General features: G+C 39.7%; 1 protein-coding gene across 1 annotated transcript in view; it reads left to right on the top strand.

The window, feature by feature from the left end:
• MICAL2 (microtubule associated monooxygenase, calponin and LIM domain containing 2) overlaps positions 1–16,600 on the top strand; it is a 189,375-nt gene that overhangs the window by 86,538 nt on the left and 86,237 nt on the right. Inside the window, exons 15-17 of the mRNA XM_045014371.1 lie at positions 2,009–2,074; positions 2,928–3,074; positions 6,346–6,447. Coding sequence (XP_044870306.1) covers positions 2,009–2,074; positions 2,928–3,074; positions 6,346–6,447 — 315 coding nt within the window. The remainder of the gene's footprint in view (positions 1–2,008; positions 2,075–2,927; positions 3,075–6,345; positions 6,448–16,600) is intronic.

The raw sequence follows: 16,600 nt of genomic DNA, 5'->3' as shown, positions 1-16,600 counted from the left end.
AACTATAGCTATCTGAAGAGGCGGTGGAAATGTAGCAAGGCAGAACTTAACCTTAGCTTTGCAGGAAAACAGACTTAAAAATTGATATAGGACCTATTAACAAGTACAAATAGTCAGGTGCTTAGTGTTGTCTTGTTGGAGAGGTGGCACTTCCAACACAATGGTATGCCCTTACAATGTTATGTGGGTTTGATTCAGCACTGACCACAAGGGGAGACTGCCACCAACTGAATTGCCAGCACTGCTTCCTGCACTGTCTGGCTTTTCCTTAGAGCTGGTCATTAGTTGGATGGGAGACCTCTAACCCTGCCTAGTGTGTGAGAGATTAGGAAATTGCAGGCTGAGGGTAATGTGGCTGCAGTTTGTTTGCCAATATGTACTGGGCTAGATAATGTTTTTCATTTTCCTATTAAAGTGTCTGCAGTGCTCCAGAGGAACTGAGGTTTCCTGCACTTCTCCAGACTATAGAATGAGTTGTAGATGTTTACTTTTATATGATAATGAGCACAGTCTGCAGGCGTGGAGTCACTGTGCAATTAATTGCTTAGTAGTCTAGGTCTTTAAAAAATTTAATCACAGTTCATTGTATAAAATTTTGAAAGTTAATGTGATATTGTGCCCTTCATTCTCTTGTGTGGTCTCCACTTTTATGTACAAACTATTCTGCAGAACACATTGTGCTATTGCACTGTTCAGTCTTGCTGGGCAGACTGATGCTTACGTAGGACGGGAAACTAGATTACTGAGAGCCAATGCTTGAAAGGCACAGTATTCAAAATATCATCATCTATTTCTTTTGGTATTTGCCCAGAAGTTAAGGTTGAGATAACTTCAATTCACTCTAGAATGATTTATTATAAGCTGTGGAAAATATTAAAAAGACGTTTGTATTCATTGTTTTTGTCGTCCCGTTTCCCTCCCCCTGCCCCTTCTTTTTATTACTGTCATGGAAGGTTGCTCAGTTGCCGCTCATACAAATACAAATGACTGAACTGTGGTTTTTATTGACTATTATACAGAAACAACATAGGCTGACATGTTTACCAGGCAGAAAGATTGTCCATGTTATAATTACTTTTTCCTACAATTTACCTGTTTATGGACGTTGAACCAGAGTTCCAGGACTGAATTTTACTGAGAGCCGATGTAAATTTTAAATCACTAAGTCATTTGACAGGGTAATATCACTTGTCTGTCTATTCAAATAGGCTCTGATTCAGTAAATTTCTTAAACGCATGCATAACTTTAAGCGTGAGAGTAGCCCAGTTGAAATCAATTGCTTCTCACATGCTTAAAGTTATACATGTGCTTAAATACCTTACTGAATCAAGACCATAATCAGTTTGATAGAATTGTGAATAAAGCAGACAGTTTTTCTGAAGGGGAGGAAAGCTATGTTTGTGCTTGAGAATCTACCTGATGGGGTGCGTGGTGAGAGGTGGGAGGGGAGGGAGATGTGCCTGTGTATATTTTTTTAACTTTACCTGAAATCCATTACAGTTTAATTATAATATAATTTGTATTTAATACCTTTCATCCAAGAATGTTGAAGTGCTTTATGAGCACTAAATACCTTTAAAGATTGTCCCCTAAATCATTAATCCCTGAAGCACTCCTTTGAGATTTCGTACAAGGGAAACTGAGACCAAGAATTCAATCATATCCATTAGTCCCATTGAAGTTCAGTAATAAGTCTCAGTTCAGCAGGGTACTTATGCACATACCTAGCTTTAAGCATGTCAGTATTCCCACTAAAGTTAATGAGACTATTTGTGTGCTTAGTTAGGCATGTGCTTAAGTCCTTTGCTGAATCAGGGCTGTAATCAGTGATAGAGGTGGGATAAGTACCCAAAAGTCCTGAAACTCCTGAGCCCAGTCCCACTCTGCAAACTACCCCATGGCCCCACTTCCCTGTTTGCTAAGTTTAATATTTTTAACATACTGATTAATAAATTCTGTGTAAATATAGTTGTGCTCAACATAACTTGTTTGGCTTTATTGTTGCAGGTTGAAAGGAGAGAAGAAAATGATATGAACAAAAGGCGTCGAAAGGGCCTTGGTGGCTTTGAAGAGGTGGGTGTTAATTCTTGTTGCTATGTTAACCACATCTTCCACATGAAGAGAGTTAATGAAGTAGCAGGAAGCAGATTTAACAGAGGCCCCAAATCTGAACTTTTGTGTTCTGTGCTGATTAAGACATACCTCCTTTCCCCTCCCCCCCACGTCCCAAGGAGTTTGCAGTCTTTAATTTATCTTCTACACAGTAGTGAAGCTAAATTATTTTTTTTCAGGTTATTTATAAAGGAAAAGTGAGAGATCTTCATTTTTTAAATTCCTGTTCTGGTTTAGGAAATACATATACACCTCTACCCTGATGAAATGCTGTTCTCGGGAGCCAAAAAATCTTATCGCATTATAGGTGAAACCATGTTATATCAAACTTACTTTGATCTGCTGGAGTGCACAGCCCCGCCCCACTGCGGTACTTTACCATGTTATATCCAAATTTTTGTTAGATCGGGTCACGTTATCTCGGGGTAGGTGTGTATAGTTGCTTTTCTTGTCACAGCTCAGTTATTTAACTTACTTCCTAACAGCATTTCCTTCCGGCAAGAGTCCCATTCCCTTCCTGATTTTGTTTTTTATGGCTTCTTGCTCTATGTTCAGCAGTGTCAGTTCAGTCTCTGTAAATCCTGTCCTCTTTCTCTCACTGGAGGGATGGGTCACCCAAGAGAGTAATCTATTGGTTTATATAAGTGATTTTTTTTTTTTTTACTGTCCTGTAAAAGTGAGTTACTTTTTGAAATAAGCAGATGTGTCACAAAATGACATCATTCTTCTCAGGCTGAGAGTGTCTGGTGTAATATCACTGTAAGTCTCAATTTCATACTTGAAGAAAAATTCTCTGTTTGGTTTTTTTTTACAGGCTTCACGTTTTTCTAGTCGGGGTACGAATTCTGGTAAAGATCAGGGCGACAGAGAAGGAATGAATCAAAATAAAGTAAAGTCAATGGCAACGCAGCTGTTGGCAAAGTTTGAAGAAAATGCCACAAACACATCTCTCCGGAGACAGGTGAGTGACGAATGTAAAATTCACCTTTGAAATTCAAGTAATCTCTCCTCATGAACAAAACAGTAGTTCTCAGATAAAAATTGCATCTGTAGTGAGTTTGAAGAAGCTTTTTTAAAGAATTTGTCTAAAATTTGTATAGAAAATATCCTTTTCATTGCATTTAGGGAGAAACTAATTGGTGACTATGTAGGTGCCCATTGCATAGTAATACATAGTGTAATTGTGTTGGTTTGAAACGTACTGCAAACTTGTCTCTGAAGCTATGGCTTTATAGTGGAGCTTTGTAACAATAAGTTGTCATAGGTCTGCTGACTAAGGTTTTGTAAAAGCTCTTCAGTTTTCTTGTTTTGTGGATGTTAGTAAAGGATATAGAGTCACTTTCAAGACAAAAGGATCCAGTGGAATATCTTCTTTTCATTGTAATTCTTGTCTAGGAAAGAAAATGTAGAAAATACAAGACAATGCGTCTAATCTTTTGATGCATGCATTGTCATTAAATGAACAGAATATACTGTGCATGTTTTGCAGTTGATCACGAGTGGCTTCAGCAGGACTGCTCATGTTTAAAGTTAACTATAGTCTGTTTAAAATATTTAGTATTCCACACGCACACTTCCAAGTATAGTTGTAATGGGAGAGCAGGCCATTAATTTGGTTTGACTCCAAAAGGGCTGTGTGGAACATCTGGATAAAGCCCTTTTAGAGATCCCTTTAAGCAGTTTTTCTTTCTTTTTCTGTCTGTCTCGAAATATCTTGTTCTATTTACCTTTTCCTAAGATTTTCCACTCTTATGTTTTGTTTTCACTCAAAATGTTATACAAGGAGCTAGTAGATAAACCAGCCTTGCTCTCTTCCTCTGATTCTCCTGCTAATCCTCGCTTTACTAAGCCTAAGGAGCCAAGTCCTTCACCTCCACCAAAGAGTCAGGTAGGAATTCATAAGGAGAAAAATCTTTCTATAAATAAACAACGTACTATTTTCACGTAGTACAGCAAGATTCAATGTCTTCAAAATGACTCCAGAACACTCAAATTAATTGAATTTAGGGTTCTTGAATTTAGTGTGGTAGTACCCAAAATAATACAGAAAAAAGAGGTGAATGATAAGAGACACCCCCCCCCCCATGTTAAAGTTACATTACACTCTTCAGACAAGATCAGAAAGCTGATTGAAAAATGAGTTTATGCATGCAAAGCACTCTAAATGTGTATGGGTCAAGTTCTATGTGCTTAAATCAAGCAAACTCCCATTGACATCAGTGGAGAAGTTGTGTATATATGTTGCAGTATATATAAATTTTGTATGCTAGAAAAATACTGCAATACATTCAATGTGTTGATATATGCATGTACAATAAGCTGTGTAGTTTGATAGAATCCTAAGACAAAGGGAGTTTTGCTCAGTTTGACCCTATGAAACAATTCAAAATGATTCATGACTCAGCGCTCAACAAAGGGTTGGGATTCAATTTAGATAAGCATCTAAGAGCTAAACAGTTATCCATTTTCCAGTCCTTTTGGGTGGAGCCCCAGATATTTTGTGGTAAGGATCTAAGTTAGGAACCTCATTGTAGCCCAGAATGAAACACTGAATAAATTTGGCTTTTTTTTTTTTTTTTTTTTAAAGTCCCATATCAAACAGTGTTGATACTTAATTTTAAAAAGGCTGAATATTATCTAATGCAGTTCAGGTTGCTGTCTTGTTTCTATTTTGTGGAAGACCATTCTTGGCATGCCAGAAAAATCAGAGTGGCCTGCTGTAGAATGTGAGCTCCTTGTTCCATACTCCTTCCCTCTATCTGATGGGTGCAAGGGTAGATCAGCCAATAATTCAGACAATGAACGTGATTTGGTTTGCATGAATGGGATGAGAATCATTGTTTAAAGAAAGATATCCTTGTGCATAGTGTACCATTAATTAAAAATTTACAGGCTGACGTGTTTTGTCTTTTTGAGAAATATGAATTTTTTTATTTCCTAATTTCATGTAATTGATCAGCCATTATAAAATAGAAGACCTGATTTCATGAAAATACCAATGGGAGGATCATTTTTAATTATAGTATGAAACCACAGGTGTGGTTCAAAGACCATTTCTATTTGTAGTCTGATTTTTTTGAGCCACCTCTTACTTTATCAAACCCCCCAAACCTTTGGACCTGAAATGTATTCTGCTTAGGCTCTAATAGAGTAGATCTCGAATTATGCGAAGTAAGTTGTGTTCCTCAGAGGTATTTTTACACTTCAATAGTTCACAGTTTCATGCATGTTTTCTGTGGTAATAATGCACAACACTGCAGGACATCACAGGAGAATGTGTTGAATTCCCCCTCTAGTCCAGTGGTTCTCAGACTTCTGTACTGGTGACCCCTTTCAAACAGTAAGCTTCTGAGTGTGGCCCCCCCTTATAAATTAAAAACACTTTTTTATGTATTTAACACCATTATAAATGCTAGAGGCAAAGCGGGGCTTGGGGTGGAGGCTGACAGCTCGCGACCCCCCCATGTAATAACCTCAGGACCACCTGAGGGATCCCGACCCCCAGTTTGAGAACCCCTGTCTAGTCACACTATTTAGAGTTACACATAGAGACTGAGAGATAGCTAGACTACAGGATGTGAAGACCTGCATGTGTTGTATGGTCCAAATATACTCCAGTGCATGGAAATATGCGTGAGTTTTATAGTAATGCAGTGTTTTAAAACATGGAAGAATACTGCATTATATGAAATGCTTAGGTACGTGCATGGCTATGATACACTGTTGTGTGTGCTGTCTTAGAACATGCATGAGTTGCATGATAGTCCGAGAACAACTTTTTTCATTTGAAGTGTTTCCCAGTTTCAGGCAGTAGCTAGTACTGAACATGTGGTCAGAGAACCAAAGCAATCTTTGCATGGTTCTGATCGTGTGGCCAGGGGATCAAGAATTATAGAAAAAACAGACATGCAGTCCAGGCTTTCAGAAACTCTTGCATCTACCTGTCCTGCTGCATTTGTGATTTCTGGAGTGCTTAAACGCCTTCAGCACGTGGAGGAAAAAATTAATCAGGTGACAAGCTATTTCATTTTTAACTTCTGTCTCTCTTAACTGTGTTTATTCTGGTTAATTCTTCTATGTACACTATATATACTGTACTTACATACTTCTGTTACATAGTTAAGACATAAATTGCCTTTCCCTGTGCATATTGAATTTCTGCCTTTTCTTGTATGTCTGCTATCTAAAATCTGTCTCTCTGTTCTGTTTCCCTTCTTTGACTTTTACTACAGAAGAAAGCTCAGTCCGTAGCAAATAGGGAATTTCATAAAAAGAACATTAAAGAGAAAGCAGCTCATCTTGCCTCAATGTTTGGATACGTGGACTTACCAAAGGTGAATATTTAGGTTTTGCAGCTGCAAAAACAATAGTCTAGAAGAAACCAGATGTAAGTTAAACGTTTGCAGCAACTTTCTATTTTCACTTCTTCTTTTCATCTTGAATGAAGCTGAAACAGTCAGGAGTTCAGATCCTAGTACATCATGCAGAATGACTTGTATTGTTAAAATACATAACATAATTACCTTCTTTTTAGTGAAAACATAGAATAACCAGATATTTAAAGTGTGAGAATATTTAAGCATACCTGAAACATACAAGAAAACAGCTCATTGTAAAGGTGGCTTGAGAATTCAAATGCTGGTAGCTTTAGAAATGACTTGACAAGGTGAATATTCAATCAGCTGATCAATGTGTTCACTGTATAGGTTTGTTTTATCTTAAAAACTATTCTACTTCTTCTGTTGCTACTCATGGGTGTGGTTTCTGATCGAATGGCCAGGTGCAGTCAAGATATTGGTTGAAGTGGAGGTTTTGGGGTGACGATTTCCATGACTCCTCACTGTCAGATGTACAGATAGGCCTGGGGTATGTTATCCTGTTGCAGACCAGTATCCCAGATTCTACTGAATCTCTCTTATGCTCTCTCTGCCCCACTGCAGTGAATGAATTTTATTTGTAAACTACTAATGACCCTTCACTGCGCTGAACGGAAAAGGAGCTGACTTAATGGCCTAATAGAGGATGACTAGGGAATTGGGAGAGGGGGAAATTGTTGTTAAGGCTTTTGTTGACTGATACGAAACAGAGATGAAATATTTTCTCTTGAGGGGCAACGTAGATATTCTCCAAAGAAAGAAGTCAGTATATGTGTAATTCCATAAATCTCTATCAGAAATTTTGGAAACTTTCTCCAGTATGTTCATGAATTCCAATGTAACACTTTTTCCTTTGAAATTAAGTGATACAGAGGAGATGGAAGTCAGTGATTCAGAAAAAATTGACTGCACCTCTAATCTACCATGAAGCAGAAAGATGCTATCTAATTGACTCAGGTTTCAAAGTGGTAGCCGTGTTAGTCTGTATCAGCAAAAAGAATGAGGAGTACTTGTGGCACCTTAGAAACTAACAAATTTTTTGGGGCAAAACCTTTCGTGGGCTAAAACCAACTTCATCGATGCATGCAGTGGAAAATACAGTAGGAAGATATATACATACACACACGCACAGAGAACATGAGAAAATGGGTGTTGCCTTACCAACTCTAATGAGACTAATCAATTACAAGCCTGTATTAGCAGGAGAAAAAACAACTTTTGTAGTGATAATCAGGATGGCCCATTTCAGACAGTTGACATGAAGGTGTGAATAGCAGTAGAAGAAAAATTAGCATGGGGAAATAGTTTTTACTTTGTGTAATGACCCATCCACTCTCAGTCTTTATTCAAGCCTTATTTAATGGTGTCCAGTTTGCAAATTAATTCCAGTTCTGCAGTTTCTCGTTGGAGTCTGTTTTTGAAGTTTTGTTGTTGAAGAATTGTGACTTTTAGGTCTGTAATTGAGTGACCAGGGAGGTTGAAGTGTTCTCCGACTCGTTTTTGAATGTTATAATTCTTGACGTCTGATTTGTGTCCATTTATTCTCTTACGTAGAGACTGTCTGGTTTGGCCAATGTACATGGCAGAGGGGCATTGCTGGCATATGATGGCCAGGGCCGGCTCCAGGCACCAGCTCGGCAATTCAGTGGCAGGTCCCTTGGTCCCTCTCAGAGGGAAGTACCTTCCGCCGAATTGCTGCTGATGAAGAAAGCAGCACTGTGGAGTTACCGCTGAATTGCCACCGATAGCGGCTTTTTTTTTTCCCCTCCCCACCGCTTGGGGGCGGCAAAAACCTTGGAGCCGGCCCTGATGATGGCATATTTCACATTGGTAGATGTTTAGGTGAACAAGCCTCTGATGGTGTGGCTGATGTGATTAGGTCCTGTGATGGTGTCGCTTGAATAGATATGTGGACAGAGTTGGCAACAGGCTTTGTTGCAAGTATAGGTTCCTGGATTCGTGTTTTTGTTGTGTGGTGTGTAGTTACTGGTGAGTATTTGCTTCAGGTTGGGGGCTGTCTGTAAGCGAGGACTGGTCTGTCTTCCAAAATCTGTGAGAGTGAGGGATTCTTCTTCAGGATAGGTTGTAGATCCTTGATGATGCGCTGGAGAGGTTTTAGTTGAGAGCTGAAGGTGATGGCTAGTGGCGTTCTGTTAATTTCTTTGTTGGGCCTGTCCTGTAGTAGGTGACTTCTGGGTATTCTTCTGGCTCTGTCAATCTGTTTCTTCACCTCACCAGGTGGGTATTTTAGTTTTAAGAACGCTTGATAGAGATTGTGTAGGTGTTTGTCTCTGTCTGAGGGATTGGAGCAAAAGTGGTTGTATCTTAGAGCTTGGCTGTAGACAATGGATCATGTGATGTGGTCTGGATGAAAGCTGGAGGCATGTAGGTAAGTATAGCGGTCAGTAGGTTTCCGGTATAGGGTGGTGTTTGTGACCATCGCTTATTTGCACTGTAGTGTCCAGGAAGTGGATCTCTTGTGTGGACTGGTCCAGGCTGAGGTTGATGGTGGGATGGAAATTGTTGAAATCCTGGTGGAATTCCTCAAGGGCTTCTTTTCCATGGGTCTAGATGATGAAGATGTCATCAATGTAGCGCAAGTAGAGTAGGGGCATTAAGGGACGAGAGCTGAGGAAGCGTTGTTCTAAATCTGCCATAAAAATGTTGGCATACTGTGGGGCCATGCGGGTACCCATAGCAGTGCCGCTGACTTGAAGGTATACATTGCCCCCAAATGTGAAATAGTTGTGGGTGAGGACAAAGTTACAAAGTTCAGCCACCGAGTTTGCCATGACATTATCGGGGATACTGTTCCTGATGGCTTGTAGTCCATCTTTGTGTGGAATGTTGGTGTAGAGGGCTTCTACATCCATAGTGGCCAGGATGGTGTTTTCCGGAAGATCACCGATGGATTGTAGTTTCCTCAGAAAGTGAATGGTGTCTTGAAGTTCGCTAGGAGTGCTGGTAACATAGGGCCTAAAGAGAGCGCCTACGTAGCCAGACAATCCTGCTGTCAGGGTGCCAATGCCTGAGATGATGGGACATCCAGGATTTCCAGGATTTACTGGGTAGCAGCTAGACTACCCCTGGTTAGGGTTCTAGGGGTGTGTCTGTGCAGCTTTGTTCCTGTGCTTTTTCAGGGAGTTTCTTGAGTAGATGATGTAGTTTCTTTTGGAACCCTCAGTGGGATCCCATTTTTTTTTCATGTTCTCTGTGTGTGTGTGTGTGTGTGTGTGTGTGTGTGTGTGTGTGTATATATATATATATCTTCGCACTGTATTTTCCACTGTATGCATCCGATGAAGTGGGTTTTAGCCCACAAAAGCTTGTGCCCAAATAAATTTGTTAGTCTCTAAGGTGCCGCAAGTAGTCCTCGGTTTTTTTGCTAATTGGCTCAGCAGATTTCACTTAACTGTAGCAAGTTGGAATGCACTTATTTGAGGATTAGCCAAACAGAATATATGTTGTACCGAACTTTTGCGTTTACCTCTGAGGTCAAATTTACTATCTCATCTTGTAACTTTTCAGCCAATTGTGACCCAATAGAAAAATAATTTCTATTTATTCAATCACTTGTACTGACTTCAATTGTTAAGCACTTGTAGATACCAGATCATAATTAAATGTTATTAAATTCATAAGGTTAAAATTAATAATGATCTCATTATCCCATCCATTCATATTGTCCACTTAAAAATATTTTCAGTGTGGCACACACCAAATTGAGTGCAGATTCCATTAATCAGTATAATAGGCCTTATTGCGTATGTGTTAAGTGAAAATGTGCACTACAAAGTTTTGTACATGCACAAGATCATACACCTATTGTGTGAGATGACACTATTTCCTAATATATTAAAATAGTGGACTGAATTCTGTAAAACACTCCATAGTAACGAGAAACCTAAGTAATTGCAAAACACACTCTCTGAAGAGGTTAATCTACTAGACTGGTGCATTCCCTTGTAAGAGTTGCAGCAGATACTGTTCTCTGGAAGCTGCTTATTGTTGTGTTCTGTTACTCTTCACTGTACTTTTTAATAATGTGTACCTTAACAAAGAGCCAAGTCATGTTTATTTGACCAGAGTAGCAGAGTTTCAGTTTTGAAGTAACTGTACTATTACTACCTTCCTAACCTTTTCTTGTGCATGGTTGTGCAATTCCATCATCTTAACATTTGTTAATGTGACTATCCTTTCTGATAATTTTTCCTCTATTTCTGCTCTATACAGAATAAACTACCTATTAAAGGCCTGTCCTATTATGAGCCCCCAACTCCCTCTTGCCTTCCAGCTCATGATTCAGCTGCTACTTCATCTTCATCATCTATTCACTCAGCTTCCCCTGCTGTTCAATCTAGCAAGGTATTCTATTAACAGATTTTCATGTAAAATCCATTCTTGCTCTAAAAACTGCAGAAGAATTGGCTCAGATTGAAGGTCTTGGCTTTGCATGGAGAATCTGTGCGTACTGTTTCACATTGAATGCAGAGGTTTAAACCGCTCACTTTTTTTATTTACTTCTGCACGTTTGTAAAAGTAAAATATCATAACAAAAAGTAATTCAGATTAAAAACTAAGAAGTAGGTCATGCATTTTTGAGAATTTTAATCTTAGCAGTAGCTAATTTTAAATGATTTTTTGTTTCCTTTTAATAATATCGCGAACTCTTTCTTTTGAGAATTAAATGCTTGAGCACACATTTCCTCTATAAAAGCAGCTTTGATACATAGGAAATAGGCATAAAGTAACTGAAGACAATTTGATCAATTAAAATCCAACAAATATAGAGTTCCCCATTAATGATGAAGTAACACAAGCTTTGATCTGGCTAAGTTTAAAAAGGTTCAGCTTCCTTCTCCCCTACATGCAGAAACTATTTTAATTGGGGTATTTTCAGCCATCTCCTTTGTAGGCCAGATCTTTGGGAAGGACCTACGTGTCCTTTCTCTCCTCCAGTGGTTTTGGCAACAGCAGCACAGGTTGTCTTTCAGGCCTCAGAACAAGTAAGCATATTGAACAGGTTTGGAGTAAGAATAAGTGGGGAAGCCATAAAGTTCCTAGAAATGTTAAAGAGCAGCTGTGGGAACAAACATTGAGGCATCTGGAACCAGTAGGTGCTACCACCACATTTAAGAAGCGGGAGTTAGGGAAGGGTTGTTTATCAAAACCTAAAATGGTTTGCCATGTGTTTTGGAGGCTAAGAGAGAATCTGCTCAAACCTTTCAACCCATCCTTCCTCAGCTTAAGTCTCTGCTCACTATGAAAACAAACATTCTTTTAAAAAAAACACCCATGTCATAAATTACCCATGAGCATGGTCAAAATCCAGCCCAGATAATTAATGGCTGAATGTGAAGATATTCAGGAGTATAAATTAGTTGTTTCACTCAAATTCCTGGTGGATTTGTACCCATCTTAAAATGCAGAGCCCCCCAGACCGGTGGCCAGGACCTGGACAGTGTGAGTGCCACTGAAAATCAGCTTATGTTCCGCCTTCGGCACATGTGCCTTAGGTTGCCTACCCCTGACATAATCCATGCTCAAAATATCTTTTCTGTTACCTGCACAAGACCTAGTGACTTTTTGTTAGAGCTTGGTAAAAATTTGACATACTACTTAGGACTAGAAAGATCAAATTCAATATGTAAGCAAGTGCTTACACATTCTGCTGCTCAGTGCTCCACTCCATAGAAACCTGAAGGAGCTAATAGGGACCAGCTTTGGGGTGGGGGCAGCCACTTCCCCTTCCTCCAGCAGCCTTTAGATATATGTGTGGTATATACGCAAGGCTGGAGAGTGAGCCTGCCCCACACTCACCTGGCAGCAGCTGTTCCTGTCTTGTGGGGCTGGATCCGGCTTCCTGTTCTGGGCGCTGTGAGATGGTGCACGGAGTTTCATGTGACCCTGTGCGACATGTCGTTACGCTGTTCAATCAAATTTGGCCTGGCCCTGCCCCCCTCATGACAGAGGGAAGATCAGGTGAAACCTGAATGGGACTGTGACCCCGTGCGCCAGGTTGCAATGTCTGGAGTGGGGAGCTGGGCCAAGCCCTGCAGACAGGAGCTGAGCTACAGCATGAGTGTGGAGCAGTCTCATTCTCCATCCCACCTCCAATGACTCATCATGCCCCTTTTCTCCCCTCCAGTTGCAAATCCTTGCCCTGCCACTGGCAGTTTGCAGGCTTGGTTGATGAAACACTGTTTAAGTAGCGCATGTGGAGAAATGTCACATGTTGACAATGGTGTATTGGAGGTTTTTTGCATATGCTTCACAATTTAAAAAAAAAACAAAAAACTGAGAGCTTGTGAAATGTTTTGACCTCCTTTCTTGATTAGGGCCACCATGCTCACTTCTAAGGTAGATGCATTCATACGGAAGCAGTTATGACTGAGCCTGTAATATTATTAGATTGTTGGTTTTTTTTTCAAGAGATGGAGAACTTGTTTACAGAAGTGAACATAAGTCTTTCTTGCTCTATTGCCGCTGAGTCCAAACCATGACTATTGGTATCCCACTCACTGAAGAAATATCATATCAAGCATGCTACTACTGTTACAGCTGATTGTTGTGTATCCTACGTATCCTCTCAGGTCACTTCAGTCTCCTAATACGACACATTATTTTGCTTGCCATTAATTGGCAGATCAGCTTAAGTTTTATTTTCCTTTTTTGAATCACAAGTCTTCTTGATTATCCAGTTAATTTTCAAATAAAATAATTTTCCCAAGAAGTAGACTACTGCTAAATTTACTGTAATATTAGCAAAGACCAAATGCCAACAATGGGTCTCTATACTTGAAACAGTCTCCCAGTAAGACCACCCCTATTTTAAATCCTGTGTTTAAAAGCTCCCCACCCCCACCACCCAAAAATCCTTCCAGCCTTGATTTCCTAAGCAGTAATCTCTCCATGCCCTTCCTTACTTCAATTAACAATTCAATTAACGTGTCCCGTATTTGGTCTATTTTAGATGGCAAACTTTTTAGGGTAGGGAATGTATCTTACTCTGTCTAGAAAGCACTGTCTAAATTTCTGGCCTTATATAAACAAATTTTAATAATGTGTCAGGCACATAGTGCCTATTTTCAAGTACTTTGGATGCCATTTAACAATGTATTTGAACTTGCCGGATGTAACTATACACCACAAGTTGCCTGTGTCAGTGTTATGTTATGACTGGATTTAAAGGGCTCAGGATTTGCATTGGTGATCTGTTCCGAATGGTGGCACTAGTAAAGCGCAGACTTCAATATGTGGACGTGCTCCAGGGCCATCAAGCCAGTGGCACTTCTGGAGTTTACTGTTATTTTACAGGGAAACAATGGAGAGTGTAAAAGTCTTTCTGAGCTTCCTGAGACTTCACAGCCTGCCCTGTAAGAATGCCAGCCAACTAACATCTTTGAGTATTTTTCATTTTGAAATACATACTGAACTGCTTGTGTTCTCTGACATGATGATCCTACTACCAGTTGAATTCTGATTTCATAGAATCGTAGGTCTAAAAGGGACCTCGAGAGGCATCTAGTCTAGTCCCTTGCACTCATGGCAGGACTAAGTATTATCTAGACCATCCCTCACAGGTGTTTGTCTAACCTGGTCTTAAAAATCTCCGATGATCGAGATTCCACAACCTCCCTAGGCAATTTATTTCAGTGCTTAACCATCCTGACAGTTTGGAAGTTTTTCCTAATGTCCAACCTAAACCTCCCTTGCTGCAACTTAAGCCCATTGTTTCTTGTCCTATCCTCAGAGGTTAAGAAGAACAGTATTTCTTCCTCCTCCTTGTAACAACCTTTTACATACTTGAAAACTGTTATGTCCCTTCTCAGTCTTCTCTTTTCCAGACTAAACTAACCCATTTTTTTCAATCTTCCCTCATAGGTCATTTTCTAGGCCTTTAATCATTTTTGTTGCTTTTCTCTGGACTGTCTCCAATTTGTCCACATCTTACCTGAAATGTGGCGCCGAGAACTGGACACAATACTCCAGTTGAGGCCTAATCAGTGCAGAGTATTGACTTCTCATGTCTTACTTACAACACTCCTGCTAATACACCCCAGAAGATGTTAGTTTTTCTTGCAACAGCGTTACACTGTTAACTCGTATTTTGTTTGTGGTCCACTATGACTCTTGGATCGCTTTCCGCAGTACTCTTTCCTGGGTAGGCAATTACCATTTTGTATGTGTGCAACCGATTTGTTCCTTCCTAAGTGGAGTACTTTGCATTTGTCCTTATTGAATTTCATCCTATTTACTTCAGACCATTTCTCCAGTTGGTCCAGATCATTTTGAATTTTAATCCTATCCTCCAAAGCACTTGCAACCCCTCTCAGCTTGGTATTGTCTGCAAACTTGATAAGTGTACTGTCCATGCCATTATCTAAATCACTGAAGAAATTGAACAGAACCGGACTCAGAACTGATCCCTGCGGGACCCCACTAGTTATGCCCTTCTAGCGTGACTGTGAACCACTGATGATTATTCTCTGGGAGTGGTTTTCCAACCAGTTTTGCACCCACCTTATAGCAGCTCCAACTAGAGTGCATTTCCCTAGTTTGTTTTTGATACTGTCTTGCATGACCTTCTCATAAGCTTTACTAAAATCACGATATACCATGTCTGCTGCTTCCCCCCAACCACAAGGCTTGTTACATTGTCAAAGAAAGCTATCAGATTGGCTTGACACGATTTGTTTTTGACAAATCCATGCTGACTGTTACAGCATTACCCTTGTGAGGCATTTGTAATGCATCGTAAGGGTGTTGACATATTTACTCAAAATAGTGGCTAAAAAGCTTTACATGTTGAAACCTATTTTTAAGCTTGAGGCAAGGATACCTCTAGAAGGGAGGTTAAGGAAATGTAACATGCCTTCCCATTTCTTTTTAAAGGCATATTCCTTTAATTAAAGTGTCTAGCTATTGCATCTTGTTAGGAATGGAAGAGAATTTTTAAACGATGCCACAGGGAGGTTAGTATAAATGAATGTTGAATACTCCTACTGCCCTGAATCTTCTGTGAAGAGTTCAATGTGGTGGTCCACACTCTAAACAATAATCTCCAATGCAAATCAAGATGATCCAAAGTTTAGAATGACGGTGCTTGTCTAAGCTTTATGCTACCTAAACCCTAAAAGTCATACATACTATAAACATGTTGCAATCAGTTGGCTTTGCTATCTACAACACCTCAGATTAACTACTTCCCTTGAATCATATGATTGGAATTACCAGCTGAAAATAAGGGTTGGGTGTTTCCTACTCAGATAAACAATATCTAAGTAGTAAATTTATGCCAGGGCAGTCAGTCAAAATTTTTTTAAAGAATAAGCAAGTGCTTAAAAGCAGGACATTTGGTGAGGAAAGGAGACAAAGTAACTCTAACGAGGAGGGATAAAGACTGTATGCTCCTGGGTCAGTTTTCGTGTTTTCCTTTGTGTGTTAAAACTACTAGCACATCTGATTGCAGTGGCAATATAAATAATATTCTACAAAATTATGGAACCCAGGCTTCTCCTCCAAACCCCTTAGCTAATGAATTAATATTGGAGCAGTTAACCAACCAGATAAACCTGCTGTAGAGCTTTGGCAATGTACCATTAATAATTATGTTCAACAGTCCTCAATTTTTTTTTTACAAAATGTTGTTCTGAATTTTTATTTGCTTTTTTTAGATATTTGCGTAGTGCCACCTTGCATGTTGCTCTATGAGCAACATAAGGGACCCTTTTTAGGAAACCTAGATACCCAACACCACTACTGTAGACACTGGGCTGGATTTAGGGAAGGCGACCAAGGCGGCCAACTGAGGTGTCGGGCTCAAGGTGCTGTTTTTGTTGTAAGTGACAAAAAGGGAAAATAGAATGTCTGACAGGGATAAATCCATGCGTTCAAATTGTGAAGCAAAGTCGTGAAATGGGCTACAAATGCAATACAAAATAAGGTATTCAGAAGTTTAACCAACGGATGAGGGGGTGCCAAAGACACTCCTTGCCTGGGGCAGCATTTGGTGTAGGGCTGGCCCTCTGTAGACATATTTGTCATGTGCAGCAGAATGTCACGTAGAGCAATAACTATGGCCATGATCATACAAAGACTTAAGCATGTT

This window comes from Mauremys mutica, chromosome 4 (assembly GCF_020497125.1).
Source record: "Mauremys mutica isolate MM-2020 ecotype Southern chromosome 4, ASM2049712v1, whole genome shotgun sequence".
In the NCBI taxonomy this organism is placed as follows: Eukaryota; Metazoa; Chordata; order Testudines; family Geoemydidae; genus Mauremys; species Mauremys mutica.
This window is presented reverse-complemented; position numbering and strand designations above follow the sequence as displayed.